General features: G+C 41.8%; 2 protein-coding genes and 1 non-coding gene across 8 annotated transcripts in view; 1 reads left to right on the top strand and 2 right to left on the bottom strand.

Moving 5' to 3' along the window:
- The window catches only part of FAN1 (FANCD2 and FANCI associated nuclease 1), a 44249-nt gene extending 29191 nt beyond the window's left edge, over positions 1-15058 (top strand). For 4 of the 6 annotated variants that reach the window (XM_030931756.1, XM_030931758.1, XM_030931757.1 and 1 more), the window contains exons 14-15: positions 5739-5913; positions 10979-11618. In XM_030931756.1, the coding sequence (XP_030787616.1) occupies positions 5739-5876 (138 nt within the window). In that variant the 3' untranslated portion in view covers positions 5877-5913; positions 10979-11618. Of the gene's footprint in view, positions 1-5738; positions 5914-10087; positions 10106-10978; positions 11619-12526; positions 12698-14827 lie in introns of those variants that run through there. The other 2 variants (XR_004057534.1, XM_030931759.1) reach the window with 2 other exon arrangements.
- MTMR10 (myotubularin related protein 10) overlaps positions 7521-26933 on the bottom strand; it is a 53661-nt gene continuing 34248 nt past the window's right edge. The window contains exons 10-16 of the mRNA XM_010362894.2: positions 23950-24080; positions 22758-22827; positions 21128-21198; positions 17483-17652; positions 16005-16175; positions 11410-11592; positions 7521-10594 (exon numbers count right to left, since the gene is read on the bottom strand). Of these exons, the coding sequence (XP_010361196.1) occupies positions 9992-10594; positions 11410-11592; positions 16005-16175; positions 17483-17652; positions 21128-21198; positions 22758-22827; positions 23950-24080 (1399 nt within the window). The 3' untranslated portion in view covers positions 7521-9991. The remainder of the gene's footprint in view (positions 10595-11409; positions 11593-16004; positions 16176-17482; positions 17653-21127; positions 21199-22757; positions 22828-23949; positions 24081-26933) is intronic.
- LOC115897790 lies at positions 25439-25541 on the bottom strand. The gene has a single exon (XR_004057585.1). It is a non-coding gene; the product is annotated as a U6 spliceosomal RNA (small nuclear RNA).

Raw genomic sequence — 26933 nt, 5'->3', positions numbered from 1 at the left:
GGCTGTAAATGGTGAGACTGGACATCCATGCCTTGTTCCCAATCTTGGGGGAAGGTACTTAGTCTTCCATTATTGAGTATCATGTTAGATATGCATGTTAGATGCAGATGTTTCACAGATATCTTTTATTATATTAAGGAACTTCCCTTTACATCCAGGTTTTCTGAGAGTTTTTATCAGGCATTGATGTGGGATTCTGTCAAATACTTCTTAAAAAAGTCTATTGACATTATTATCTCATATTTATCTCTTGAGTACGCTTATTAATTATGTGATTTACATTGGTTTTTGAATCTTAAACCTACCCTGCATTTCTCCAACACACCCTACTTGGTCGTGATGTATTATCCCTTTTATATAATGTTGGGAGTTGATTTTGATTTTGCAAAATATTAAGAATTTTTGCATATATGTTCATGAAGGATATTGAACTGTAGTTTTCTTTTCTTATAATCTCTCTGTTGGGTTTTGGTTTCAGAGTCATACCGGCATCAGAATGGGATGGAATAGTTGGTGTAGAGTTAGTATAATTCCCTAAACATTTGATAGAATTCCCCAGTGGAGCAGTATGGGTTTGGAGATTCTGGGGGGAGGAAAATTGGAAACTGTAAATTAAATTTCTTTTTAAACAACATAAGGCCGTTCATATTATCTGCTTCTTCTTGATTGCGCTTTGATAGTTTGTGTCTTGCAAGGAATTTGTCCATTTCATTTAAGTATTGTCTTAAAGTGGTTTACATTTGTTTCTTTTCTTTCTTTTTTTTTTGAGATAGTCTCGCTCTGTCGCCCAGGCTCCGTCTCCTGGGTTCAAGTGATTCTCGTGCCTCAGCCTCCCTAGTAGCTGGGATTACAGCTGTGCACCACCATGCCTGGATAATTGTTTTAATTTTTATGTTTGGATTTTTAGTAGAGATGAGGTTTTGCCATGTTGGCCAGGCTGGTCTTGAACTCCTGGCTTCAGGTGATCTGCCCACCTTGGCCTTCCAAAGTGCTGGGATTACAGGTGTGAGCCACTGCACCCAGCCGTGCATTTGTTTCTTATTGCATTTTAATATCTGTAGAATCTTTCTCTCTGTCATGCTCTTATTCCTGATATTGGTAATTTCTGTCATTTCTCCCAGATGAGTCTGGCAGGAGGTTTATCAGTTTTACTGATTTTCTCAAAGAATCAGCTTTTGGTTTCCTTTGTTTTTTTTATTTCCTAGTTTCTTAAGGTGGAAGCTATGGTGATTGCTTTGAGACCTTCTTTTCTAATAGTTAGCTAGTGCTCCCAGTTTCCTCCTCAGTGCTGCTTTATCCGAACCTCACAAATTTAGTAGTTGTTTTCATTTTCATTCAGTTCACAATACTTTCTGATTTCCCTTTTGATTCTTTTTTGATCCTTGGCTTATTTAGAAGTGAGTCATTTACATTTCCAAACACCCGAGAGATTTTCAGGTATCTTTCTGCTATTGATTTGTAATTTAACTCCATTGTAGTCAGAGGACATATTTTGTATGATTTGAATCCCATTAAATTTGTTGAGACTTGTTTTATGGTCGGGAATATGGTTTTCCCTGGTGAATATTCTGTTTGTATTTGAAAAGAATGTGTGTTCAGCATTTGTTGTGGGCAGTATTTTTAAATGTCAGTTAGGTCAAGTTGGTTGATAGTGTTGTTTAAATTGTCTGTGTCCTTACTGATTTCTTATTTACTTGTTCTATAAATTATTGAGAGAAGAATATTGACATCTCTGATTATAATTGTGGATTTGTGTATTTCTTTTTTTCTTTTTTTTTTTTTTTTTGAGACAGAGTCTCACTGTCACCTAGACGGGAGTGTAGTAGCAGTGCACTCCTGGATCGCTGCAGCCTTGATCTCCCAGGCTCAAGCAGTTCTTCTGCCTCAGCCTGTTGAGTAGCCGGAACTATAGGCATCCACCATCATGCCCAGCTTTTTTTTTTTTTTTTTTTTTGTAGAGATGGAGTTCCATCATGTTGCCCAGGCTGGTCTCAAATCTCCTGGGCTCCACATTGGCCTCCCAGAATGCTGAGAGTGTACCAGTGTACCGTGCCCGATTTGTGTATTTCCCAGAATGCTGAGAGCGTACCAGTATACCGTGCCCGATTTGTGTATTTCCCAGAATGCTGAGAGCGTACCAGTATACCTGCCCGATTTGTGTATTTCCCAGAATGCTGAGAGCGTACCAGTATACCGTGCCCGATTTGTGTATTTCCCAGAATGCTGAGAGCGTACCAGTATACCGTGCCCGATTTGTGTATTTCCCAGAATGCTGAGAGCGTACCAGTATACCGTGCCCGATTTGTGTATTTCCCAGAATGCTGAGAGCGTACCAGTATACCGTGCCCGATTTGTGTATTTCTTCTTGCGTTTCTGTCAATATTTGCTTCACGTATTTTGAAGGTCTATTATAAGATGCGTAAACTTTTAGGAGGGTTGTGTCCTCTTCATGAGTCTACCCTCATCATTATGAGGTGACCCCCCTTTACTCCTGGTAATCTTCGCTCTGAAATCAACTTTGTCTGATATTGTTAACATGTAGCCACTTCAGCCTTCTTTTGTTTAATGTTAACATGATACATTTTTCCATTCTTTTACTTTTGACCTATTTTATCTTAGTTTTAAATGTGGATTTCTTGTAGGCATCATATAGTTGGATCTTACTTTTGAATCCAACTTAACCTCTGTCTTTTAATGGGGTGTTTGGAACATTTACATTTGATTATTAATATCCTTAGCTTTAAATCCTGATGCTTATTTTCTCTTTGTCTCAGAACTCTTTTGTTCCTTGTCTTTTTCCTGAGTAGCTGGGATCACAGGCGCACGCCACTGTGCCTGGCTAATTTTTGTAGTTTTTGTATTTTTAGAGATGGGGTTCCACCATATTGCCCAGGCCGATCTCAAACCCCTGGGCTCAAGTAGTTCACCTGCCGTGGTCTCTTAAGTGTTGGGATTGCGGGCATGAGCCACAGCGCCTGGCCCTGCCTTATTTTTAAAGATTGCATTTTATAGCTTTGTTGGCTTCTTAGCTGTAATGGTTCATTGTGTTTAAGTGGTTGCATTAGTATGTATATTATATATCCTAAACTTATCCACCTTCAAGTGATACACACTTTAATGTAGAGTAAAAAGAACCTTTCAATAATACATACTTGGATCTTCCCTCCCAGCCTTTGTGGTGTTTTCATATATTTTACTTCTACGTGTTATATGTTCTATAACATATTATTTTTGCTTTCTACAGTTGATTAATAAGAGTCTGTATTTACTCATGTAGACAGCATTTCCAGTGCTTGTTATTCTTTTGTATAGATCCAGATTTCTGTGTGGTCTCATTGTCCTGCTTGCAGAATTTCCTTTCATGCCTGTAATCCCAGCACTTTGGGAGGCTGAGGTGGGCAGATTGCTTGGGCTCAGGAGTTGGAGACCAGCTTGGGCAACACAGTGAGACCTCATCTCTACAAAATGATGAACAAATTAGCTGGATGTGGTGGTATGCACTTGTAGTCCCAGCTACTTGGGAGGCTGAGGTGAGAGAACTGCTTGAGCCTGGGAGGTCAAGGCTGCAGTGAGCTGAGATCATACCACTGTACACCAGCCTGGGCAACAGAGTGAAACCTTGTCTCAAAAAAAAAAAAAAAAAAAATTTCCATGTCTGGAAGTTCCGCTAGTAACGAATTACAGTAGTTAGCCCTCTGTATCCATGGTTTCTGCTTCTGTAGATGGAACAAACCATGGACTGAAAATATTTGGAAAAAAGAAAAAACAATAAAAAGTAACTACAATAAACCAATCAAATAAAAATAGAGCATTGGCCGGGTGCGGTGGCTCAAGCCTGTAATCCCAGCACTTTGGGAGGCCGAGACGGGCGGATCACGAGGTCAGGAGATCCAGACCATCCTGGCTAACACGGTGAAACCCCGTCTCTACTAAAAAAAAAAAAATACAAAAAACTAGCCGGGCGAGGTGGCGGCATCTATAGTCCCAGCTACTCGGGAGGCTGAGGCAGGAGAATGGCGTGAACCCGGGAGGCGGAGTTTATAGTGAGCCGAGATCCGGCCACTGCACTCCAGCCCGGGCGACAGAGCCAGACTCCGTCTCAAAAAAATTAAAAAAAAAAAAGCATAACAACTATGTTCATAGCATTTACATTGTATTAGGTATAAGTAGAGATTATTTAAAGTATATAAGAAGATGCACATAGAATATGCAAATGCTATGCCATTTTGTATCAGGGACTGGAGCATCCATGGATTTCGGTAACAGATGGGGTCCTTGAACCAGCCCCCCGTGGATACTGAGGGAAGACTGTATTTAGGTTTTGTATGTCTTAGCCTTTATTTCACCTGTTTTTGAAAGATGTTTTCTTTGGGCAACGAATTCTATGTTGAGCGTTATTTTTCAATACTTTAAAAATATTAGTCTACTGTCTTCTAACTAGCATGGTTTCCAATCGAAGAATCTTTTTTTTTTCCCCTCTGGCTTTAAAAATTCTGGCTGCTTTGACTATATCCCCTGATTACACAGTCATGATATTTCCTAGGGAACTGTTATATTTGTGTGCCTGGGATTCACTGATTTTCTTGAATCTTTGGGTTTATAGTTTTCATCAAATTTGGAAAATTTTTGGCCATTTTTTAAGTATTTTTTTTTTCTCATTCCTTTGAGGACTCTAATTAAACGTCTGTTAGGCTGCTGAATGCTATATTTAAACATTTTTTTTCTATACTTTACCTAGAATAGTTTTTATTGCTGTGTCTTCAAGTCTAGTGATGTGTAGTGAACAAAACACACAATTCCTGCCTTCATGAAGATGATATGTAGTACACATTTTTATCTTATGAATGCCATGAAAGAAGTGCATAGGGAGGATATACTCAGAGCTGTGACCTGTCCAGATGAGTTTAAGCTGAGCACTGAAAGATAAGAAGTCAGGCATGTCAAGAACAGGGAGAAATGTCCCAGGCAACGGGAAGAGCAAGTAGCAAGTGGAAGTGACGGCCTTGGGGTAGGGAAGAGACTGGTCATGGCAAGAAGGTTAGATTTAATTGAAAATAAAACAGTAATTGGAGGGTTTTAAGCAGGGAAGTAAAATCCAGTGCATGCTTTAAAACAATTTTTCATTTGCTGTACTAAGAATCGGTTTACTCATCCTCTGTGAAGAACTGTCTAGTTTCTACAGAATAGAAAAATTTCTGAATAAATTTCTTAGCTGCAGACGCTCCTCAACTTATGATGGAGTTATGCCCTGATAAATCCTACACATCAACTGAAAATAATGTAAGTTGAAAATGCATTTAACACATTTATCCCACCAAACCTCATAGCTTAGCTTAGCCTACCTTGAATGTGCTCAGAATGCGTGCATTAGCCTACAGTCGGGCAGAATCATCTAGCTCACTGCACGCCGTAGAGTACTGGTTACCCTCATGATCATGTGGCTGACTGGGAGCTGTGGCTCACTGCTGCTGCCCAGCATGGAGTATCATACTGGGAAAAGATCAACACTCAGAGTATGGTTTCTATTGAATGTGTATCACTTTTGCACCATTTTAAAGTAAAAAAATCCTAAGGTGAACCATTATAAGTGAAGGACCATCCGTGTATTTGTGTTATACTTACAAATACAGTGGGAGAGCAGAAGAGCCATTTAAGTAGTTGTCACTGACAACTACAACTTACTTGGGTGGCTTTTCATTCAGTAAGACACTAATAACTTTTAAAAATTTCCCTTCCAGCTGGTGGAAGTTAAAGGCCCCAATGACCGTCTTTCGCATAAGCAGATGATCTGGCTGGCTGAACTGCAGAAGCTGGGGGCTGAAGTAGAAGTCTGCCACGTGGTTGCAGTTGGAGCTAAGAGCCAAAGCCTTAGCTAAAAGCTACGGAATTGGGGATATTTGGTCATACATTAATGTAAGATTTTCAAGAGTATAAAGCATCATGTTTTAATTTTATTGTCCATTATAAACCTGATAGTTTGACTTGTCATTGTACAGTGTCTGTGTATCACAAAACAGTGTTTGCTTGAATACACTCAATTGATTCCACAGTGGGTAATAAACTTTTTTTTTTTTCGAGACGGAGTCTCGCTGTCACCCAGGCTGGAGTGCAGTGGTGTGATCTTGGCTCACTGCAACCTCCACCTGCTAGGTTCAAGCGATTCTCCTGCCTCAGGCTCCCCAGTAGCTGGGACTACAGGTGTGTGCCACCACACCCGGCTAATTTTTGTGTTTTTAGTAGAGATGGGGTTTCACCATGTTGCCCAGGTTAGTCTGGAACTTCTGACCGCAACTGATCCACCCGCCTTGGCCTCCCAAAATGCTGGGATTACAGGCATGAGCCACTGCACCCAGCCGGTAATGAACTTTTTTAAAAAAGAAAAACCTCATTGACCCTTTTTGGAACTGGATGCATCTGTATGATCAGACATGCAAAAAGCTGGAAAACCCAAAAACAAGTGATGATTCATCTTTAGGTTTTTTAATAAAAAAGTTAGCGGCCGGGCGCAGTGGCTCATGCCTGTAATCCCAGCACTTTGGGAGGCTGAGTAAGGCAGGCGCATCATGAGGTCAAGAGATTGAAACCATCCTGGCCAACATGGTGAAACTCGTCTCTACTAGAAATACAAAAAACCAGCTGGGCGTGGTGGCAGGTGCCTGTAGTCCCAGCTACTCCGGAGGCTGAGGCAGGAGAATCTCTTGAACTCAGGAGGCGGAGGTTGCAGTGAGCCGAGGTCACTCCACTGCACTCCAGCCTGGTAACAAAAAAACAAAACAAAACAAAAAACAATTTAAAAAGTAGCATAACCAATGTTTCCTTCAAGTAATTAATTATATGGGAAGCCGAGATTCTCAAATATTATCTAAGTTTTTCTTTACTGCCCTATACACATTTAGCTGTTAAACTTTGTGATTATCTAAGGGCAGAAAAGTTAAAATTCCAATTTCTTTAGGAATTAAAAAATTATGAAGTTGTGTTAATCTGTAACATGTAAATGCTTGTTCTACTGATTGGGCCCGGATCAGGAAAGGAATGAAGTCTTTATCAGAGGCAGTTGTCCTTCATTGTCCTTCTCCCTGGGACCATCCCTCATAACTAGATCAGGGGTATTTTCTCTGTTGACAGTAAAGGCAAATCAGGGCTGCTCATCACCATGTGGGAGGGTCTCAGGCTGGCCAAGGGGGTGTGGTAGAAAGGTGATTTATCCATGTGCCAGGCCCAGGAGTCAGGGAATGGGATCCCAGTCTCTCGACTTGTTCTAAGGCCTTCTTGGGGGAATGTAGCTCCCCAGTTTTTATATTTATTGAATGGAAGGACCAGTTAGGGCATGATCCATCAATATCCACATGGCCTTAACTTTAGCCACTTCCGAACTGCTGTTAAAAAATTACTGATCACTACCTGGCTTTAGAGGGCAAGCAGAAACGTCCCACGGATGACACAGAAGTATGGATGGGAGAAGATGCCTTCACCTCTTCCATCACTGTGTTCCTGTAGATGATTTCATATTGATAACAACAAACAGTTGCTGTGGAAATTTTATTAAGCCATCAAAATTTCCTTCACATTCATTACTGTTGAACAACAAGATAACACATCTTCTTGCTTATCCCACTTGAACTCAGGTCATCAGTTTTAGGCACAAAGGTTTTAGTTTTCTCAGGAAATCAAGTTTGAACCACTTGAGTTACTACTGCAGCAAGCAGATTTTGTTGACAGATGTGAGTAGCTTTCACCCTGTTAGTACAAATTAGTACCCTTTCCTTAAATAAAGTTAGACATTTTTGGTTTCAAAATCGGGTTTCTATCATAAAATAACAGCAAGACACTGCACACCTTTATGTCCAATACTAGAAATTTCACCCAGCACATCGGCATCTGCACGGCGTGCCCTCAGCAGGGGCTCTGCTGGTAGGCAGCGGGGGTGCTGAGCTCTCTCTAGTGCACTCTGTGCAGCCACACCACTACTGTCACCACAAGTCCCTCTGATGGCAGAGGTGGTAAGCAGCTTCACCCTGGCCCGACTGAAGGCTGTCATAGTTGTTTTTCATATTATGCACAATAAAATGTGGCACAATAATCATGATATAACAACTGTCCAGCAAAAATAAAACTATTTTACTACATTTGATTATACAAAAATAAGCATTTTTCTATTTTTAACCATTATTAATAGTACCTAATATTTTTAAACTTGTAAATTAACAACAATAAAATACTACAGGAGTTAAATGTGAGGGAAGAAAATTACAGAGGGAAAAATGCTCAGTCCAACATTTAGTAATAATAAAAAAGCAGCTAAATGAAAAAGGGAGAACTGTGATTACACTGTCAATGGTAGGATACGCTGTGGTGTTACAGAGATTGGGTCTGGTTTCCCATCAAGGACTGTAAAATGTTTAATAATTCTATTTGTATAAACTGAAACTAGCCCTTATTTTCTAGGCAGCAAGTTGGCAAAAACCTTGGGTTTACCCATAAAGTGAATTTCTTAAGATATTTTATAAGAACTTCTGTTATATCCAGAGACATTATCAATTTTTAAAAGGCAAATAATTCAGATAGAAACAGCTATTCAGTACATAGGTAAAATAGAGTTATCTTGAAAACACTTGTTTTAGAAAAGGAAATAAGCTAGACACTTTACTATAAAAATTTTTCATATCTTAGGATGGCAGTTCAAGGAACAGTCAAATTTGAAAGCATCCATGTTTTCACAGGGAATGAGGAGTGTGGGGAGGCGGTGCCTCATTTCACTGCTGGAAGAAGCTTCAGCTTTGACCTCTACAGTGGTGGGTAGGCTCTTGTCACACAGTTTGGAAATAAGAGTGTTTCAGATCAAACAAACAACTGTGTCTCCTCATTCTCCTCAACTTCGCTGTCAAAAGTTGGGGGTTGGGAGAGCACTTCTCTAGCTATTCAAATGGCAGTGTTTTCAGAGAATCCATTTTTTTATTTCTCCTTTATTCCTAAGCATTAGGAACTATGAGAAAAGGACATCTGTACAGGTGCCCAACTTGTGACCTCATTAGTTATTTCCAAGGGGAAGTGCCAGCAATAGTTTGCCACACTGCAAATACTGATGGCCAAGCCCAGCACGCCTCCCAGCAAGCCTTGTTTTTGAGGGTGGGTTTTGGCATAGATGGCACTCTCCTGTCTCCAGCACGCACCGCTCAGGAATCAGCACCCCACAGGCCACTCCCCAGTGGCTTTCAGAGGAACAAGACTTTGGGGATGCCTGGCTGCGAAGCTTAGTATGAAAAGCCTATTTCCAATATGCAATGGGATTCTCACAGAAGAGAAATTATATTTTCTTCTGTAGTATTTGTATCTTAATGTCAAAGGCACTTCTAAGTTTAATTATCTGCAGCAAATGCTTTAAAATTAACCGTGCATATCATTTTAAAGTTAGCCCTATGAAGTTAAAAAAGCAAACTCATGATTTCAACACACAGTGATCGAAGGTCCCGAAGAAGGTGAGCTAAAGTGATAAATTCTGTCCACAGAACACTGAACCTTCCTCAGGTGAGTTCAATTAGAGATGACAGAAAGTAACCACAAATATACACGAATACTTCCTAAAACCTGCTGGAGGTTTTATCAGATGTTCCTAAAAACGATACGAAACGCAAGTATCTTAACTTTCCTGTTGCCTGCTGCTTGGGGTTGCTAACGTGACTATCAGATAGCCTTCAGGAGGCAGTAGGAAAAATGGATGGAGAAAAAATGTAGCAGACAGAACATGAACAGTTTGATCACAGTTACAACAGCCAGACCTGTAATGACAGAAAGAGGACAGGAACAAAATTTACATCTCTCTTAAAATAAGTGTGAAAGAAGCATGATTCAACATGTTTTTAAATATTAGTGCAAATTCCAACTATTATTATTACATATAAAGTTATTAGAGCTTCAAACGCCTAGGTTAGCAATTTTAATTCAGAGGAAAAAGTTGACAGCTTCCCTCAAAATGTTCAGAAAACACCCTATTTTAGTCTTCATTTGCTAATGTCTCAGTAGACAACCATATTTTGGCCCCACTTAAAAATTTGCTTAATGGTGTTCCTAAAATGCTTCGTCTGCATAGATTCCCTACAGGAGAAAATGGAAAGGAGGAGGAGAGAAACTCCGGCGTCCCCGAGGTGTCGGTGTCATGCGGGCCGCTGGCTCTGAAGTACATCCTGCTCTGGCCCAGCTCCCCGTAGCAGGCCTCCAGGGGGCCGCTACGCTGCTGCCGCAGCATCCTGCCCAGCACATCCACTTCATCAGCCAGGAGGGAGAGCTTGTGAAAGGCTGTGATGGAGCCACCCAGGCTGATCTGGGCCTCAGGAACCCAGCGGAAGTAGCACAGTTTCCATAGTTTTATGTGTGTTCCAGAGACACGTGGCAGAATAACACCGTGCAGGTTGACGGGTTTGGAAAACCATTCTCTAAAATATTGCTCCATATCACTGTTCTGGCTCTTGGTTTGCTGAGGTGGATCTGGCTTTGGTTTTAGTATCAATGAATTTCTCCTTGGAAGTAATTCTTGGTCACTGATGATTCCATTCTTTAAGGCAGACGGCATTCCTCTTAGTGTGGAGCTGTAGTTTTTCTATACAGAAGAGATTTTATTATGTTCCGGGATTTCCCTTTTTAGAAAGATTGTAAGGATGCAATGGCAAATATAAACTCAATACTATGAAAAATTAATGGAATTTCAGCCTCAAGGAACATTTTCCTCCCTTCCTCTGTAGTCCTTTATAATCCTCTTCCCCTGGAATTAAACTTTATGTGTTGACTCTACCTAGGCTATTGCCATCAGCCTGAATGGGGGTAGGGATGAGAGTACCTCCTATCCACTAATTTGCTTAAGGATAAGTTCTAAGACTAGGGCTAGAAAAAACCCTAGACCTGGCTGATTGCATCAAGAACAACGGCAAACTGAATGGAGGCAGTCAGGAGGCCAAACGCCTGATTCTTTGTTCTTACCTTTCAGTACTCTCCAAATTTTCTACCAAAAAACCCCCAAGAATTTACTTGGAAATTATTAAAAGGACAAACAATGAATGTTATTAGGACAAGAATACAGCAGTCAGGAGGCCATGACTACATCACAGCCCGGTGGCATTCCTGGCCACAGTGGCGGCTTCAATCATTGAGAAATGGATAAATGGGGCTTCAGTAAATGGGGCTTGCAGGCTCAGAGCCGCAATCTGCCCACTCTCAGGTACTGAGACTTTGTGGGCCTCAGACACCAAGAAGAAAGCTGGGATACAGTCACTTGAGTTAAAAAGGGAATGCCCCCTCAGAAACCTGCATTAGCAGTGTTACTCTTGGAACTGCCTTTATTTTTAATGCTCTGTGTTCTGAAAAAGATGTGTTTGGTTATGTGTGAGCCAACATCAGGTTTTGTTAGCTGTGATTTACCTTTGTCCGTTTAAAAGACTTCACGGAGCCATTGTGTACACAAGGCGGGCTCTTTCCAATGTAGAAGGGATTATGGAAAAGGGTGCGGTCCTTTGCTGTAAACTGGAGAGACCAGTCCCAAACAGAGGGGAATTTTAAGCCCTTCTCGTCACCCAATTGGATGTTTTTGCTTATAGCAAATTCCTGCAAAATAAATATTTGAACATTTGTGAAAATATGCAAAACTAAGGATTTTCTCATGAATGCCTTTTTTCAGATGAGCCATTCATCATTATACAGGTTAAATGTTCTGTACTGCAGCCCTCAAAACCCACCAGAACGGCACTTTCACTTCAAGAAAGGCTCCTGGCTTTTGAGCTCCGAGAAGCCCCCCAGTCCCCATGAACAAGGAGTGTGCTATTCAAGTGCCCTCTGCCTTAGGACCCCAAGGAAACCATGCCCTTTGGGCAATAAGAATGTTATTAAGAGAAGTTTCACTAACATGATACTACAAAGTCTTAAACATGTTGAATTTATTTCTATAATTACAGTATTTTACTTTTATGAGCACACTATCAGTACATTTTAGTAGTTATCTGTTGGTAAGTGGATTAACAAAACTTCTGCATGGAAATCTCTGCCACCAGTTTTATAACTTACCTTCTAAGTGGGGAGCTACACTTCATTGAGTCAGTGATCTCAAATCATAGACCACAGACTTGGAGTAGGAAGGAAGGGATCAACTCCCCTGTGGTCCTAGCATGTGGCTAAAACCATGGAGACCATGTACACAGGAGACCCCTCTTCACAGGAGTCCACCTCTAGCCTGGACTCTGGGCTGGTGCAGCCTGGTTATCTGGCTTCCCACCACAGTAAACTGAGGTCACACAAAGCTACAGGGTGACAGCCAACCACCTCACTGTGAGGAAGACAAGGAGCTCCTCTGGAAGGCAGTCCAGACCATTTCTATGAAGCATAGTCACATTTAGCAATGAGGAGAAAGGACTCTCATCTCAGCTGATTGACGGCAGCAGGCTACCACAGCAGCATATACACAACAGTTCCCTGGAGGAAATAACCCCAGACACAGAGTCGCTGGATGATGGGAGATGTCTGATTCTTTGTTCTTACCTTTCAGTACTCTCCAAATTTTCTACCAAAAAAACCCCCAAGAATTTACTTGGAAATTATTAAAAAGGCAAACAATGAATGTTATTAGGACAAGAATACAGCAGTCAGGAGGCCATGACTACATCACAGCCCGGTGGCATTCCCTGCTACAGTGGCGGCTTCAATCATCAAGAAATGGGTAAGCTATGTAACAGCACAGGGCATTTTGTAAAGTTTTACAAAATTTTCTACTTCAAATAAGTAAAAATTCATTAAGCACCAAATACACACACTCTTAAAATTTTTGGCCAGGCACAGTGGCTCATGCCTATAATCCTAGCACCTTGGGAGGCCGAGGCGGGCAGATCACGAGGTCAGGAGTTCAAGACCAGCCTGGCCAATATGGTGAAACCCCATCTCTACTAAAAATACAAAAAATTGGCCGGGCGCAGTGGCTCAAGCTCAAGCCTGTAATCCTAGCACTTTGGGAGGCCGAGGCGGGCGGATCACGAGGTCAGGAGATCAAGACCATCCTGGCGAACACGGTGAAACCCTGTCTCTACTAAAAATACAAAAAAACTAGCTGGGCGTGGTGGTGGGCGCCTGTAGTCCCAGCTTCTCAAGAGGCTGAGGCAGGAGAATGGCGTGGACCCGGGAGGCAACGAAGCTTGCAGTGACCAGAGATTGTACCACTGTACTCCAGCCTGGGCAACAGAGCGAGACTCCCTCTCAAAAACAAAAAATACAAAAACTTGGCCAGGTGTGGTGGCACACGCCTGTAGTCCCAGCTACTCGGGAGGCTGAGGCAGGAGAATCGCCTGAACCTGGAAAGCGGAGGTTGCAGTGAGCTGAGATCGCACCACTGTGCTCCAGCCTGGGCGATGGAGCAAGACTCCGTCTCAAAAAAAAAAAAAAAATACTTAGTTACTTGAAATTTCATCATGTACATAGACTAAAAACCACCCATTTGCTTTAAACACTGTTAAAAGCTGAAATCTAGTAAAACATGAACCCGAACATGTCTTAATGGCCCTTCAATAAGTATACAGAAAATGTCCTCTTCGCCAAGTGTGGTGGCTCATGCCTGTGATCCCAGTATTTTGGGAGACTGAGGTGGGCGGATTGCTTGAGTCTAGGAGTTCAAGACCAGACTGGGCAACATGGTGAAACCCTGACTCTACAATACAAAAATCAGTTAGGCGTGGTGGCATGTGCCTGTAGTCCTAGCTACCCAGGTGGCTGAGGTGAGAGGAGTGCTTGGACCCAGGAGGCAGAGGTCGCAGTGAGCTGAGATGGCACCCACTGCACTCCAGCCTGGGTGACAGAGCCAGACTGTCTTTAAAAAAAAAAAAAAAAAAAAAAAAAAAAGATGTTCTCTTTTTTAAAAGGTGAAAACTAGAAATATTTATCTCCAAGAGAAATCAGATTTTCTACAAACAATACCTGGCCACTAGCACCTAAGGTGGCCTGAGAATGGAAAAAAAAAAAAAAAAAAAAGAAATGCTTTGGGCTTCTGCCTGTGTGAAAGGGGCTGCGAATGGTTAAGAATCATGACCCTTAGACAATGACCAGTTCCTGCTAGGGAGGAAGGGAGAGGGGGATTCATGTTAGTATCTGTCACAAAAAGCTTTTGAAAAAGCCAAATTAAAAAAACAGAGCACTAGAACATGAACAGGGAAAGCAGATGAAATACTTGTAGAAAGTATTTTTTACAGCTCCCTCAATACAATTCAGTAATGTTCATTTCTGGTGGAAGTCTGTCGGCACACGCAGCATCAGCCAAGCAGCAGAGGCAGTGGTGTCTGGGGGCCGGGAGTCCTCCATGCAAATACCCACCCATGCACTGCCCAGTCCCCAGACCCCAAAGTCTTTGTCCTCGCCTCACGCACCTTTTGCAGGCTCACACTGTCTGTGTGTACATGGGGTAGTGAAGGGAGAGAATGAGGAAGAGCTGAAGGAGGCAAACAAGGCCGAGGGAAAGCCTAGCTGGAGGCAGAGAGGGGGCCCAACAATGATTATGGTGACAACAAATGAAAACGAGCAACTGGGAGAGCATGTATTTTAGAACAAATGAGCGTTCCATACCCCAGGAGCCTAAGCCTGGATCACTGGTCCTCAGCACAGTATCTGGAAAGGTCAAACTTTCCTGGTGGGGTGGGCAGGGGACAGATTCTGGCTCTGTCACCCAGGCTGGAGTGTAGTGGCACAGTCTCAGCTCACTGCAATCTCTGCCTCCTGGGCTTAAGTCATCCTCCCACCTCAGCCTCTCCAGCAGCTGGGACCACAGGTGCACAACACCACATCCGGCTAATTTCTGTATTTTTTGTAGAGATGGGCCAACGGTGTTGAGTTTCTTTGAGCCCTGGGTCCCCAAAAGTGGCAACGTTGGACAATCTCTCCTGCCTTTCGTGTCCCGAAAACTGGCTCCTGTGGACTGAGACTGCCATTCCTCCTGATTCCCGTTTTCTGACTCTATAAAATCCCAGATCTTGTCCTTTTCTTTGGGATGCCCGTTAATTAAGTTCTCCCTCCTGCAATAGCCTAAATAAATCAGCTCCTTAACTGACCAGTGTGTTTTGTCTTTTACACCAACGAATCCAGAATTCATATGTCTTTAGGAAAATTTGCATAATGCTTCACAGTTTACAAAATGTTTTCACCTCATACGAGACTAAAGGTGTAAGTGTTAGTCTGACAGATCCATTTTACAGGTTAGGAACCTTGACTCTCAGGCTGAAGCCTGAGTGGAACATGGGCCTGGCACTTTTCCCAGACCAGCGCCAGAACTCAGGTTTCCCGCTCCCCAGGCCACAATGCCTAGCCCAGGGCCTTACAACTGAGGCTGAGGCTGAAGACCCCGGAGCTCACTGTGAGGGGAATCCTCTTCCTAGAAAGGCTTCCTGAAGGCCCACAAGAGCTGCCCTTTCTGTTTCTCTCAATGGTCTCCACAGCATTCGTCAGCTTCCGTTGCTGGTTCAAGGTGGGGGAAACAGCACTCTGGTTCAGAATGGTTTCCACCAGTGGCAAGCAGTAGCTAGTTTCAAGTTTGGCTTGAGACCCTGCTTAGTCATAAATGACTCTTCCTCTACATCAATGAATTGTGATCGGAAACTTAAAACTCTTGAAGGAAAATAATCTTGTTTTGTACAAATTTTTATCTTACTGACCTATATCCTATAACAGGGCTTTTGTTTTGTACTACCCAATAGCCCAAATGTGAAATATAAATACAAAAGCATGACATTTAAGGTGGTTAAAGTAATTTACATCTTTAAAGGGGTTTACTACAAAAAATTTACATCAGAGTAAAACAAAAAATGTTCAGTCATAAAAATAATTTCCTAGATTTTTGTGTCTTCAAAATACTTCATTCAGAAATTTCAGATAAAAATGGTAGTGAGTTTTAAATCACAGACTTTAAATAGGCAGTGAATTATACTTCATTTATGCCTCGATAAAGTTGTAAAAACAAGGAAAAACGTAGCCACAGCCACAGGGTTGCTTACCGTGCTTTGCTTCACTCGCTGGTGAGGGGAGTTGAACAGGAAGGTGCCAAACAGTGAGATCCGGGTACTGTCGTACAACACGGCCAGGTAGGTTTCGGAGAACTCAAAAGCTGCAGGATATTGTTCTAACAGCTGCCAGGTGGCGTCCAAGAATAGCAAAAATAAAGGAGACTGGCAAATACAAAGAGACAATGGGATCATTTAATGTTAGTTATCCTTTCAGCCATTCACGTTTACTTCAAAATGTACTGCTGATGTTAAAGAAGAGATGAATAAGAAAACATCTAAGCCTAAAACACTTGGCTCCTAAGCTGAGCTATACCCATCTATCAAACCCAAGAAGTAATGTTCAACCGTGATAAACATCACAACCCTCATCTGCCCAGTAAGTGTAACAAGTTGAAATGGCAAAGCACAGAGTTGAGCGGGTTGCCCACTATATGAAAGCGGAAGAGCAAAGTATGTGTTTAAGCATGTCCTAGAAACAATTCTTTAGATTATATAACAAAACAAAACCATCAACCAACTTCTCTAATGTTTGGCTGATCCTGTAGGCTCAGCATCCAGAAAACGTCCCCACATTTCAGAAAACACTTTGGGATCAGCCTAGGTCACGTGGTGTCTCCCCAAGTGCAGTAGCAGGTGGCCACTATTTTTTATGAGACACCACAAGTCAAATATGCTCTCTGAAACAACCTTCTAAAAACTGATCTGACCTGCCTGGCAGGTAAGATATTTGTAAGGCCTTCCGCAGCCTAACTACAGATCCAAGGCAGCCACTAACTCCACAGCTATTACAAAGGTGGTCCTCTCAAACTTTCCATCTTAACCTATGTATCCCATTTTAAGAAAATGATATTCCAAAAGCGATTTTTCAAAATAGCTAGTATCTATTTTTCAGTATTTTATTCAGAATTTTTTCAGTAGTTTTCCACTTAGACAAATTCAATAGACAACTTTTAAGAATTTCACCTTCATAGTTAACGATAATCTTTATAATAAGTACATCAATTTGAACTCTAACCCATTAATTAGCTTTGGACTAAGGAAGCTAAGTTGTACTAAATACAGTATTTTTTTTTTTTTTTTTTTTTTTTGAGACGGAGTCTCGCTCTGTCGCCCAGGCTGGAGTGCAGTGGCCGGATCTCAGCTCACTGCAAGCTCCGCCTCCCGGGTTCACGCCATTCTCCTGCCTCAGCCTCCCGAGTAGCTGGGACTACAGGCGCCCGCCAGGTCGCCCGGCTAGTTTTTTGTATTTTTAGTAGAGACGGGGTTTCACCGTGTTAGCCAGGATGGTCTTGATCTCCTGACCTCGTGATCCGCCCGTCTCGGCCTCCCAAAGTGCTGGGATTACAGGCTTGAGCCACCGCGCCCGGCCTAAATACAGTATTTTTTAAAAGCCCCTTCATCTTTTAATGACACATATTTTATTTTGTGTATCCTTGAAAACTGATAAAAAGGTATCAAGATTTTGTTACCTCTTTCTCTGATCTCTTTAGATGGTTGCATCTGTCTAGAAATTGATATCCTGCCATGACCCACTCCTTCTGTATCAGACTCTGAAATCCAATAATTGTCCTAAAATAGGGATCCAGCATCACTTGAACAAGAGAAGCTACACAACAGCTCAAGTCTCTTCCTTCCTCCTCTGTCAATAAAATGGAAAGAACATGATTACAACATAGAAAAATGATGAGAGAGAAAGGGAAGGAAAGGTAAACTAGATAATTTAGTATTCTGCACACCTAGGCTGCCTTCCAAATCTGTATAAGGAAATTTTACTGGATTCCAGCAACTCTAAAATATTACAGACTTGTAGATAAACTAAATTAGCATTTACAGGAGATGGTCTTTTATACATGGATATTTGCCAGATAATAGAAGCTCATCACTCATACTTTTTACATTTGAATGGTTCGTGGTAGAAAATCCGTCTGGACTCCCTTCTACTGCTCTTTCGTCAAAGTATTAAGTATAAGGTAATCTTTCTACTGACACCCCACATGGCAATACTGAGAAGTGAATGGGGAGAGCGGCGCTGTTCACTGCCACCTGAAGCTGCGGCAAACAATCCCCTCGTGTCTTTTATAGCTGCTGTCCTTTCCAATGAGGCCAGAGTGACCATGCTATCAAAGCCAGCCAGGGAAATCAGAAGAAAACTATTGACCAATATCCCGTATGATTATAGATGTAAAAATCAATAAAAATTTAAGTAAACCAAAGTATCCAGGAATGCAAAGTTGGTTTAACATCTGTCAATCGTAGTAACATACCACAGTAATAAAGGACAAAACCAACACAATCATCTCATCAGATGCAGAAAAAGCATCAGATACAATTCTACATTCATTCCTGATTAGGAATAAAAGGGAACTGATTTAAACTGATCAGAGACATCCACAAAACCCTACAATTAATGTTATTCTCATTGGTGAAAGACTGGATACTTTCTCCCTAAGATCAGGAAGATGATAAGGATGTCTGTTCTCTACACTTCTCCATCTCATTGTACTGAAGAATCTAGCCAGAGCAATTAGGCAAGAAAAAAAAAAAAAGAAAAGGCATTCAGATCAGAAAGAAAAAGGTAAAAACTGTCTTTGAAGACAACATGATCCTGTATGTAAAAATACAGGATCTCTTATGGAATCCACAAAATAACTACTAGAGCTAATAAATGAGGTCAGTAAGGTCACAGGAATTCTGTACACAATCTGAGTACACAGTAAACCTGAAAATGAAATTAGCAATTATATTCACAGTGACATAAAAATAAAATACTTAAGATTTAACAAAATAAATAAAAGACCTGCACAATAAAACACTGCTGATAAAATGAAAGATCTAAATAAATGAAGCAGCATAATTCGTAACAGCCACAAAGTGGAAACAACCCCAATGTCCATCAACAGGTAAATGGGTGAGCAAAATGCATCTACAAACACTGGAACACAATTCAGAAATAAAAAGGAACACATTGCTGATACACACTGCATGAATGAACCTCAAAAACATGTATGTTGAATGAAAGAAGCCAGAGGCAAAAGGCCACATATTGTATGATTCCACTTACATGAAATGCCCAGAAAAGGAAAATCTGGAGACAGAAAGATTAGTGGCTGCCTGGAGCTGGGACTTTTGGGGTGATGAAAAATTTCCAAAACTGGACTCTGCATATTTACTAAAAATTATTGAATTACAAATTCAAAATGGGTGAATTATATAGTATGTAAATTTTTAACTAAACTGTTTAAAAATAAACTTAATAAAAATGCTAGTAAAATGAAGGTTCAGTGCTACTTCTGAGGCCTTTTCTATTACAATTGCATGGAGAAATGGAGGATGAGTAGGGTTCTCCGATATGATGAGAATACCCACAGGATGAGAGAAATTGTGATTATTAGGCTCTGCATGCATTTGTGCGTTAAACACACTCTGACTGCATCAGTTAAGGATTGCTTTATATGACACATTACTATTTTATTTTTTTCTAAGAGTCTTAGAGATTGTTGCCTTGTTAAAGTCAATTAAGTTTGACAGTTGTTAAAAGTACTTCTGCAAGCTTGGCTGGGCACGGTGGCTCACACCTATAACCCCAGCACTTTGGGAGGCTGAGGTGGGCAGATCATCTGAGGTCAGGAGTTCGAGACCAGCCTGGTCAACAATGTGAAACCCCATCTCTACTAAAAATACAAAAATTAGACAGGCGTGGTGGTGCATGCTTGTAATCCCAGCTACTCGGGAGGCTGAAGCAGGAGAATTGCTTGAACCCAGGAGGTGGAGGTTGCAGTGAGTCAAGATCGTGCCATCGCACTCCAGCCTAGGCGACAGGAGCGAAACTCTGTCTCAAAAAAAAAAAAAGTGCTTCTGCAAGCTTAAGCAACATTTTGTACTCATATACTATGCAACATGAATATACAGTCTTCCCTCAATATCCATGAGGAACTCATTCCAGGATGTCCCTTGGATACCAAGATCCACAAATGCTTAAGTCCTGGATAGAAAATGACGTAAAATTTGCATATAACCTATGCACATCCTCCGGTACGCTTTAAATCAACTCTAGATTACTTATAACACCTAATACAATGTAAATGCTATGTGAACAGTTGTTATACTATACTGTTTAGATAATAATGACAAGGAAAAAAAGTCTGTTCATGCTCATTATGACCAAAAATTTTCCCCCCCCATATTTTCAATTCTGGCTTGGTTGACCACAGATGGGGACCCCATGGATACAAAGGGCTTCTATATTATAAGAAGGTAGTTTTTAGTCTATTAAACTTTATCTACAGACTTAGACATTCTGTTAGCTGTAAAGTTATTTAATATGTAATTATCCTTTGCTTAACTGATTTTTACATCATCGTTTATGCCTACCAAATACTACATTACTAGCTATTCAGCAGTTCAGTCTATTTCTTCATCTCAAACTGTTTCCTTAGAGTCACAATCTAGCATGAGCCAGAAGTATTTAAAGTAAAACAAATTTGTATGAATTAGACAGCAAAATTACAGAGAGAATGCCCTGTCAAAATTAACACTAAGTATTAATCCATTAGGGGATTGGACCCACCCTTCCCATAAAATAGGAAGGATAATTTAATAAAGGGTAAAAACTGGACTCCTTTCTATTCTTCTATTTGCAGTCCTTGTGCCACTGTTTTTTTTTTAGATAGAGTCTTGCCGTATTGCCCAGGCTGGAGTGCAGTGGTGCAATCTTTGCTCACTACAACCTCCACCTCCTAGGTTCAAGTGATACTCCTGCCTCAGCCTCCCGAGTAGCTGAGACTACAGGCATGCACCACCACGCCTGGCTAATTTTTGTATTTTTAGTAGAGACAAGGTTTCACCATGGTGGCCAGGCTGATCTCGAACTTCTGATCTCAAGTGATCCACCCACCTCAACCTCCCAAAGTGCTGGGATTACAGGCTTCAGCCACCGCGCCCAGCCCGTGCCACTGTTTTACTCAAATGATGTGCAAAATCTGTAATGTCTTTGATGGTACTGTAGTAAATAAGAAATAGCTAAAACTCATGTGATTTACTTGAATGGGGATAAGCAGTAAACCAAGGTTGGCTGGCAGGGTGGTCATGGTGCTTTCAGGAGTTACTTTAGTTACCTTGTAGGACTACAGAGAGATGTTTGCTTTCTAGCATGTATACAAGTTCTGCTGAATGCTTAAGGAATGCCCTGAAGAGAGAAAAGGAAAAATAGTGTTAAAAATCAAATCTCCACTACAAATATATAAAGTACTTGAAATCAAGCAAATCTAGTTTCTCACTTTACAGATGCTCTTTGATTCATGATGTCCCCATGACTCATGACCCATGGTAACTCAATGGGTTTATCGTGACTTATGTCCTGATAAACCCACTGTAAGCTGAAAACACCCTGAAGTGAGAATGCGTGGCTGACGGGCAGCTGTGGCTCCCTGCCGCTGCTCAGCATCACAAGAGAGGACTGACTGTTTTCTATTGAATGCACATAGTTTTCACATTACCGAAAAGTTTCTTTAGTACTTATACGATTCCTCAAAGGAGGATATTTTGTAGTTTTTTTTTTCTTTCTAAGAGACAGGGTCTCATTTTGTCTCCCACACTAGAGTGCAGTGGCATATCATAGCTCATTGTAACCCTGAACTCCTGGCCTCAAGTGATCCTTCTGCCTCCACCTCCTGAGCAGCTAGGACCACAGGCACAAGCCACCATGCCTGCCTAATTTTAACATTTTTTTGTGAAGATGGGCATCTCACTATGTTCCTCAGGCTGCTTGTGAACTCCTGGCCTCAAGTGATCCTCCTGCCTCAGGCTCCGCAGGACAACAGGCACACGCCACCGTGCCTGGCTAGTTTTCACTTTTTGTATGTGGAGATGGGGTCTCACTATGTTGCTCAGGCTGGCTGTGAACTACGGGCCTCAAGTGATCCTCCTCCCCCAAAGCTTTGGAGTTACTGGCATGAGCTGCTACAAGTGGCCCCACTTTGTAACTTTTTTTTTTTTTTTGAGATGGAGTCTTGCTCTATGGCCCAGGCTAGAGTGCAGTGGCCGGATCTCAGCTCACTGCAACCTCTGCCTCCCAGGTTCAAGTGATTCTCCTGCCTCAGCCTCCTGAGCTGGGACTACAGGTGCCCACCACCATGCCTGGCTAATTTTTGTATTTTTAGTACAGACAGGGTTTCACCATGTTGGCCAAGCTGATCTCGAACTCCTGACCTCAGGTGATTCACCTGCCTCGGCCTCCCAAAGTGCTGGGATTACAGGCATAAGCCACCAGATAGAAAGTCTCATTTTGTACTTTTTATACCAGGGAAATTCATAAACCCTTTATAAAAAGGAAGGGGTTGACTTATGACAAAACTATAGAGATTGACAAGAGATTAGTGGCAGCTAACAGACACAGAAGGGGGTGCACCTATACGAGGGCTAGCACGGGGAAGCCTTGTCATGGAACAGGTATCTTCCTGTGGTGGTGGTGGTGAAGTGAACGTACACATGTGATAAAATCACACAGCTGTGTTAAGTGCATGCACACACACACAAGAGCATGTATGAACTGGTGAGTAAGATCTATTCAGCGTCCCAATGTCAGCTTCCTGGTTTGGATGCTGTACTCTTGTCACGAGATGTTACCATTGGGTGAAGTTGGATGAAGAGTAAGTACATGGCTCTCTGTGCTATTTTTGTACCTCCAGTGAGTCTGTAATTATCTCAAAAAGTTAAAGGAAAAGAAAGTAAAGAAGTGGTACAAACCTTACATATTCTAACCATCGAGTATTTTCCAGTGAAGATAACCATTTCTCTTCAGTTTCTTCAAAAGGCTCTGTAATAAATTACATACATATACATTTTTACTTTTTTAAAGTTTATTTTACATGATCCCTATCAGAGTTAAGAGATACATCAGTTTCTAATATTTAAAAGTTGGCTTTAAGTAAATATCATGCATTTTCACTTTAATAACATGGAATAAGCATTTAAGAAGACATTACAATTCTGTGACAAAGCAAAACAAAGCATTCCCCTGGGGCTCCATCATCATCTCTCTCACTCTTTCAGGGAAATCTTGGAGTCCAACCAACTCTGACTCCCAACAGCTAAGAATTCCAGCCTTCCCTGCTCAGCCTATGCCTTGATCCTGGCCCTCCTGACCTGTGACGTCAGCTGCCCAGGCCCTAGCCCTTGGCTTTCTTGCTGCAAGCCTTGCCCTCCCACTTCCCTGCCCCTCCCCTGCTGTCAGTGGTGCCTCTGTGCACGGCTCATGTGGCCTGAGGGCTAGCCACTGCATGACGACAGGCATCCTCACTGCCCCGCCCAGAGTGCACATAATCATTCAGGACACTAGTTTTTTCAACAACTTGCCCTTGCCCTGCCCCTGCAAGGCCCTCCCCCAGGGAAGTGCTCCCTCATTGCTCAAGATCTGCTGCAAGGCTGCCTTTGCTGACTCCCTGGTGACATAGAGGCTCTCTCGAGGAGGACCCACATTACACCAAAGATGCTTTCGTATGACTCATCCCCCAGGACACATCGAAGCCACCTGATACATTTGCTCAAACAGATATATCAGAATTCCAAGGCTACAGATACAACACAGTTGTTGTCAAGTCACCTATCTCAAAGTATAATTGCATGTATTAAAATCTTAATAAGTTTGTCTGTTACAGTGTTCTACTCAGCAAATGCTCTTATAAAAGTATTCTACTATACCTTTCATGATTTGAAGGAAATTTAATACACTCATTTTCCCCCTCTAAAACAAAAAGTAGTTTAAACTTAATTCCTTAGGAGGTTCTGAAGTTCTCATACAATATATAATTTGTACAAATAATTCCATAGACTCCTTAAATATATGTTTCCATATTTTTAAGGAACATCATTTTTCCTGACATCTCATACAACTCTGTATCCTGTGTTCATTATATATATGAAATAAGAATGAAATTACCATTAACACATAGCTGCTTCAGTTTTACAAACGCTGCCTGTACTTCTTGAATATTAGGCAAGGTCTTATCCAAATCTGATTTGTAAACATCACTTCTCTGTGGGTGACTTTTAGTTATTGCATTACAAATCCTAATAAAGACAAAAATCCTTTAGTCATTACTCATTCACTTCAGCATATATTTACTTAACACCTACTATAGACCAGGAGATAGAGAGAGGAATGAGACAGCTAAAGTCTCTGTCTTCATGGAGTTTACTTTTTTTTTTCTTTAAGATAGAACCATTACTTATTTTTTAGTTTTAGAGACTATTCTATCAGGTTCCTCTGCATGATTTTTCTGTATTCTCATAAAACTGAGAGCGAAATCAAGAAGACAAGTAAACTTTGTTTCCCTCTTACCATCCAACTTCTCACACCCATCTGGTTTTGACCACTGCAGAATGCTGCCATACACCTCACCGCCACCCCCACGTGCGGTGCTAATCAGATCATTAGAACTAATTAGATCATTTCCTTCTTTCTTTTTTTTTTGAGACCGAGTCTCGCACTGTCGCCTGGGCTGGAGTGCAGTGGCGCGGATCTCAGCTCACTGCAACCTCCCCCTCCTGGGTTCAAGTGATTCTCCTGCCTCACCCTCCCGAGTAGCTGGGATTACAGGTGCCCACCACCACACCTGGCTAATTTTTGTATTTTTAGTGGAGACGGGGTTTTACCATGTTGGCCAGGCTGGTCTCGAACTCCTAACCTTGTGATTCACTCCCCCTCGGCCTCCCAAACTGCTGGGATTACAGGCACGAGCCACCGCGCCCGGGCTCATTCCCTTATTTCTGATGGGAGAAAATAAAGCGCATTCATTGGAAAACTTGCCCAGGAAACAGAAGCACTGCCAAGGAGGGCAGCATGGCATTTAGATTAAGGAGACCCTACACTCCCACATCTTTCCACATGATGTAGACAGAAGGATGGCAAACCAGACTCACATTCTCCAGCTCTAGAGAATGCAAAGCACCTATTCCCAGAGTCTTAACGATTTGCTGCAGGATGAACTGCAAGTAGAGACATTCACCAAAATTCCTCCCACCCTTCCTCTATTCTTAGGAGAGAACGGGCTGCTATAAACATGTGCCATGGAGTCTCTAGATGTTTCCAAAGGAAACAGCCAGGACTGGGATTCCCATCTATGTTCAAAGGGTTAACTTCCACACCACTTAAAAAATAAATAAATAAATAAATAAACCTGCTATTTTTTTTCCTGAATAGAAAAAGTAATATAAATTAGTGTGAAATGTTTAAAAACACCTAGAAAAGATAAGAAACACAAAATCATTCAGAATTCTGAAATTCTGGCGTAATCTTTCTAGGTTTCCTCCATGCACCTTTATGTGTATGGAATTTAACGTATGCATGAAAAATAAAATGGCACTGTACATTTGCTTGATAAACTGATTTTTAAAAATTAAATAACATGAATATGCTCCCATTTCATTAAAATATGGAATGTTTCATGAATCTGCATGTCATCTTTGTGCAAGGGCTATGCTCATCTTCCCTGTATCATTCCAATTTTACTACTTGTGTTGCCAAAGCAAGTGTGGAGTTGACATTCTTGGTGGGGTGGGGTGGATGATAAGATAAAATAAATGGGTGTGAGGAATGCCATGGATGATGTAATCATGGGATTACAGGCTATTTTAGGTCACATGGTCAAAAACAGCTGCTCTGTGAAGATGGTACTGAAGCTGAAACCTAAATGAATACAGAAGCAATGCAAAGACCTGGGGTGAAAGTGTTCTAGGCAGAGGGCAGCTAGTACAAGGGCCCTGTGGCAGGTAACAAGCATGACTGCTGAGAAACCTCAAGAAGGCCAGTGGGGCAGACGACACACCTGAGGGAAAAAGCTTAGGAGACAAGGTTGGACAACAAAGAGGATCTGTTCTACTTATGAAGAATGGGACAGCTAAAAACACAAAAGGCATTAAAGTAATTCTCAGCTTAATACATCACTGAAACTGCCACTGGTTCTAAGGTTTTATAACTAACTCTCACCTAACAATGCTACGATTGTCCCTTGAACAGCAAAATTCCTAACGGTGCGCTTCATCAGCATTCATGTTAACAAACACAAGGCTTGGAGTACGACACAGCAGACAGCTAATTCCAAACAGAGTTCAGGTAAATCAAAACCCACAGAGAATACGGTTTTTTTGTTGTTGTTGTTGTTGTTGAGACGGAGTCTCCCTCTGTCGCCCCGGCTGGAGTGCAGTGGCCAGGATCTCAGCTCACTGCAAGCTCCGCCTCCCGGGTTTATGCCATTCTCCTGCCTCAGCCTCCCGAGTAGCTGGGACTACAGGCGCCCGCCACCTCGCCCGGCTAGTTTTTGTATTTTTAGTAGAGACAGGGTTTCACCGTGTTAGCCAAGGATGGTCTCGATCTCCTGACCTCGTGATCCGCCCGTCTCGGCCTCCCAAAGTGCTGGGATTACAGGCTTGAGCCACCGCGCCCGGCCGAGAATACGGACTTGTGTGACACAGTCACCTTCCTTCCCAGAAAACTGAAGGGTCATTTGAGGGTCACTTGACAGTTATTTGCTTCAGTGAATATGGCTCTGTCAGTCACAGTACAGTGGAAAAACCCTAATAATGGACTGTGATACACAATTTCTGAGGCTCCATCAGCCTGTTTTATAAGATCTGTTCATCTGCTCCTCATTTACTCCACAAGTACTGAATAAATATCAATGTGCTTCCTGGGTGCTAAATAGAGAACGGTGTGGAAAGCAGACACAGTCTCTCATCTCATGGAGTAAAAATGACAGGCGGTGATCAAACTGTGACACACACATATATTATTAAAAATTGAAATAAATGTTAACAACTCAGGAGCCTCAGGAACATAGACTTTTGAGGTCTGATCAAACTTCAGAGGTGAGAGAAGGCTTATCTTGAGGAAATGATGTTTCAACTGAGATATAAAGAATGAGT

This window comes from Rhinopithecus roxellana, chromosome 5 (assembly GCF_007565055.1).
Source record: "Rhinopithecus roxellana isolate Shanxi Qingling chromosome 5, ASM756505v1, whole genome shotgun sequence".
NCBI classification, from domain to species: Eukaryota; Metazoa; Chordata; class Mammalia; order Primates; family Cercopithecidae; genus Rhinopithecus; species Rhinopithecus roxellana.
Note: the sequence above shows the minus strand (reverse complement) of the source record. Positions and strands in the feature narration are given on the sequence as shown.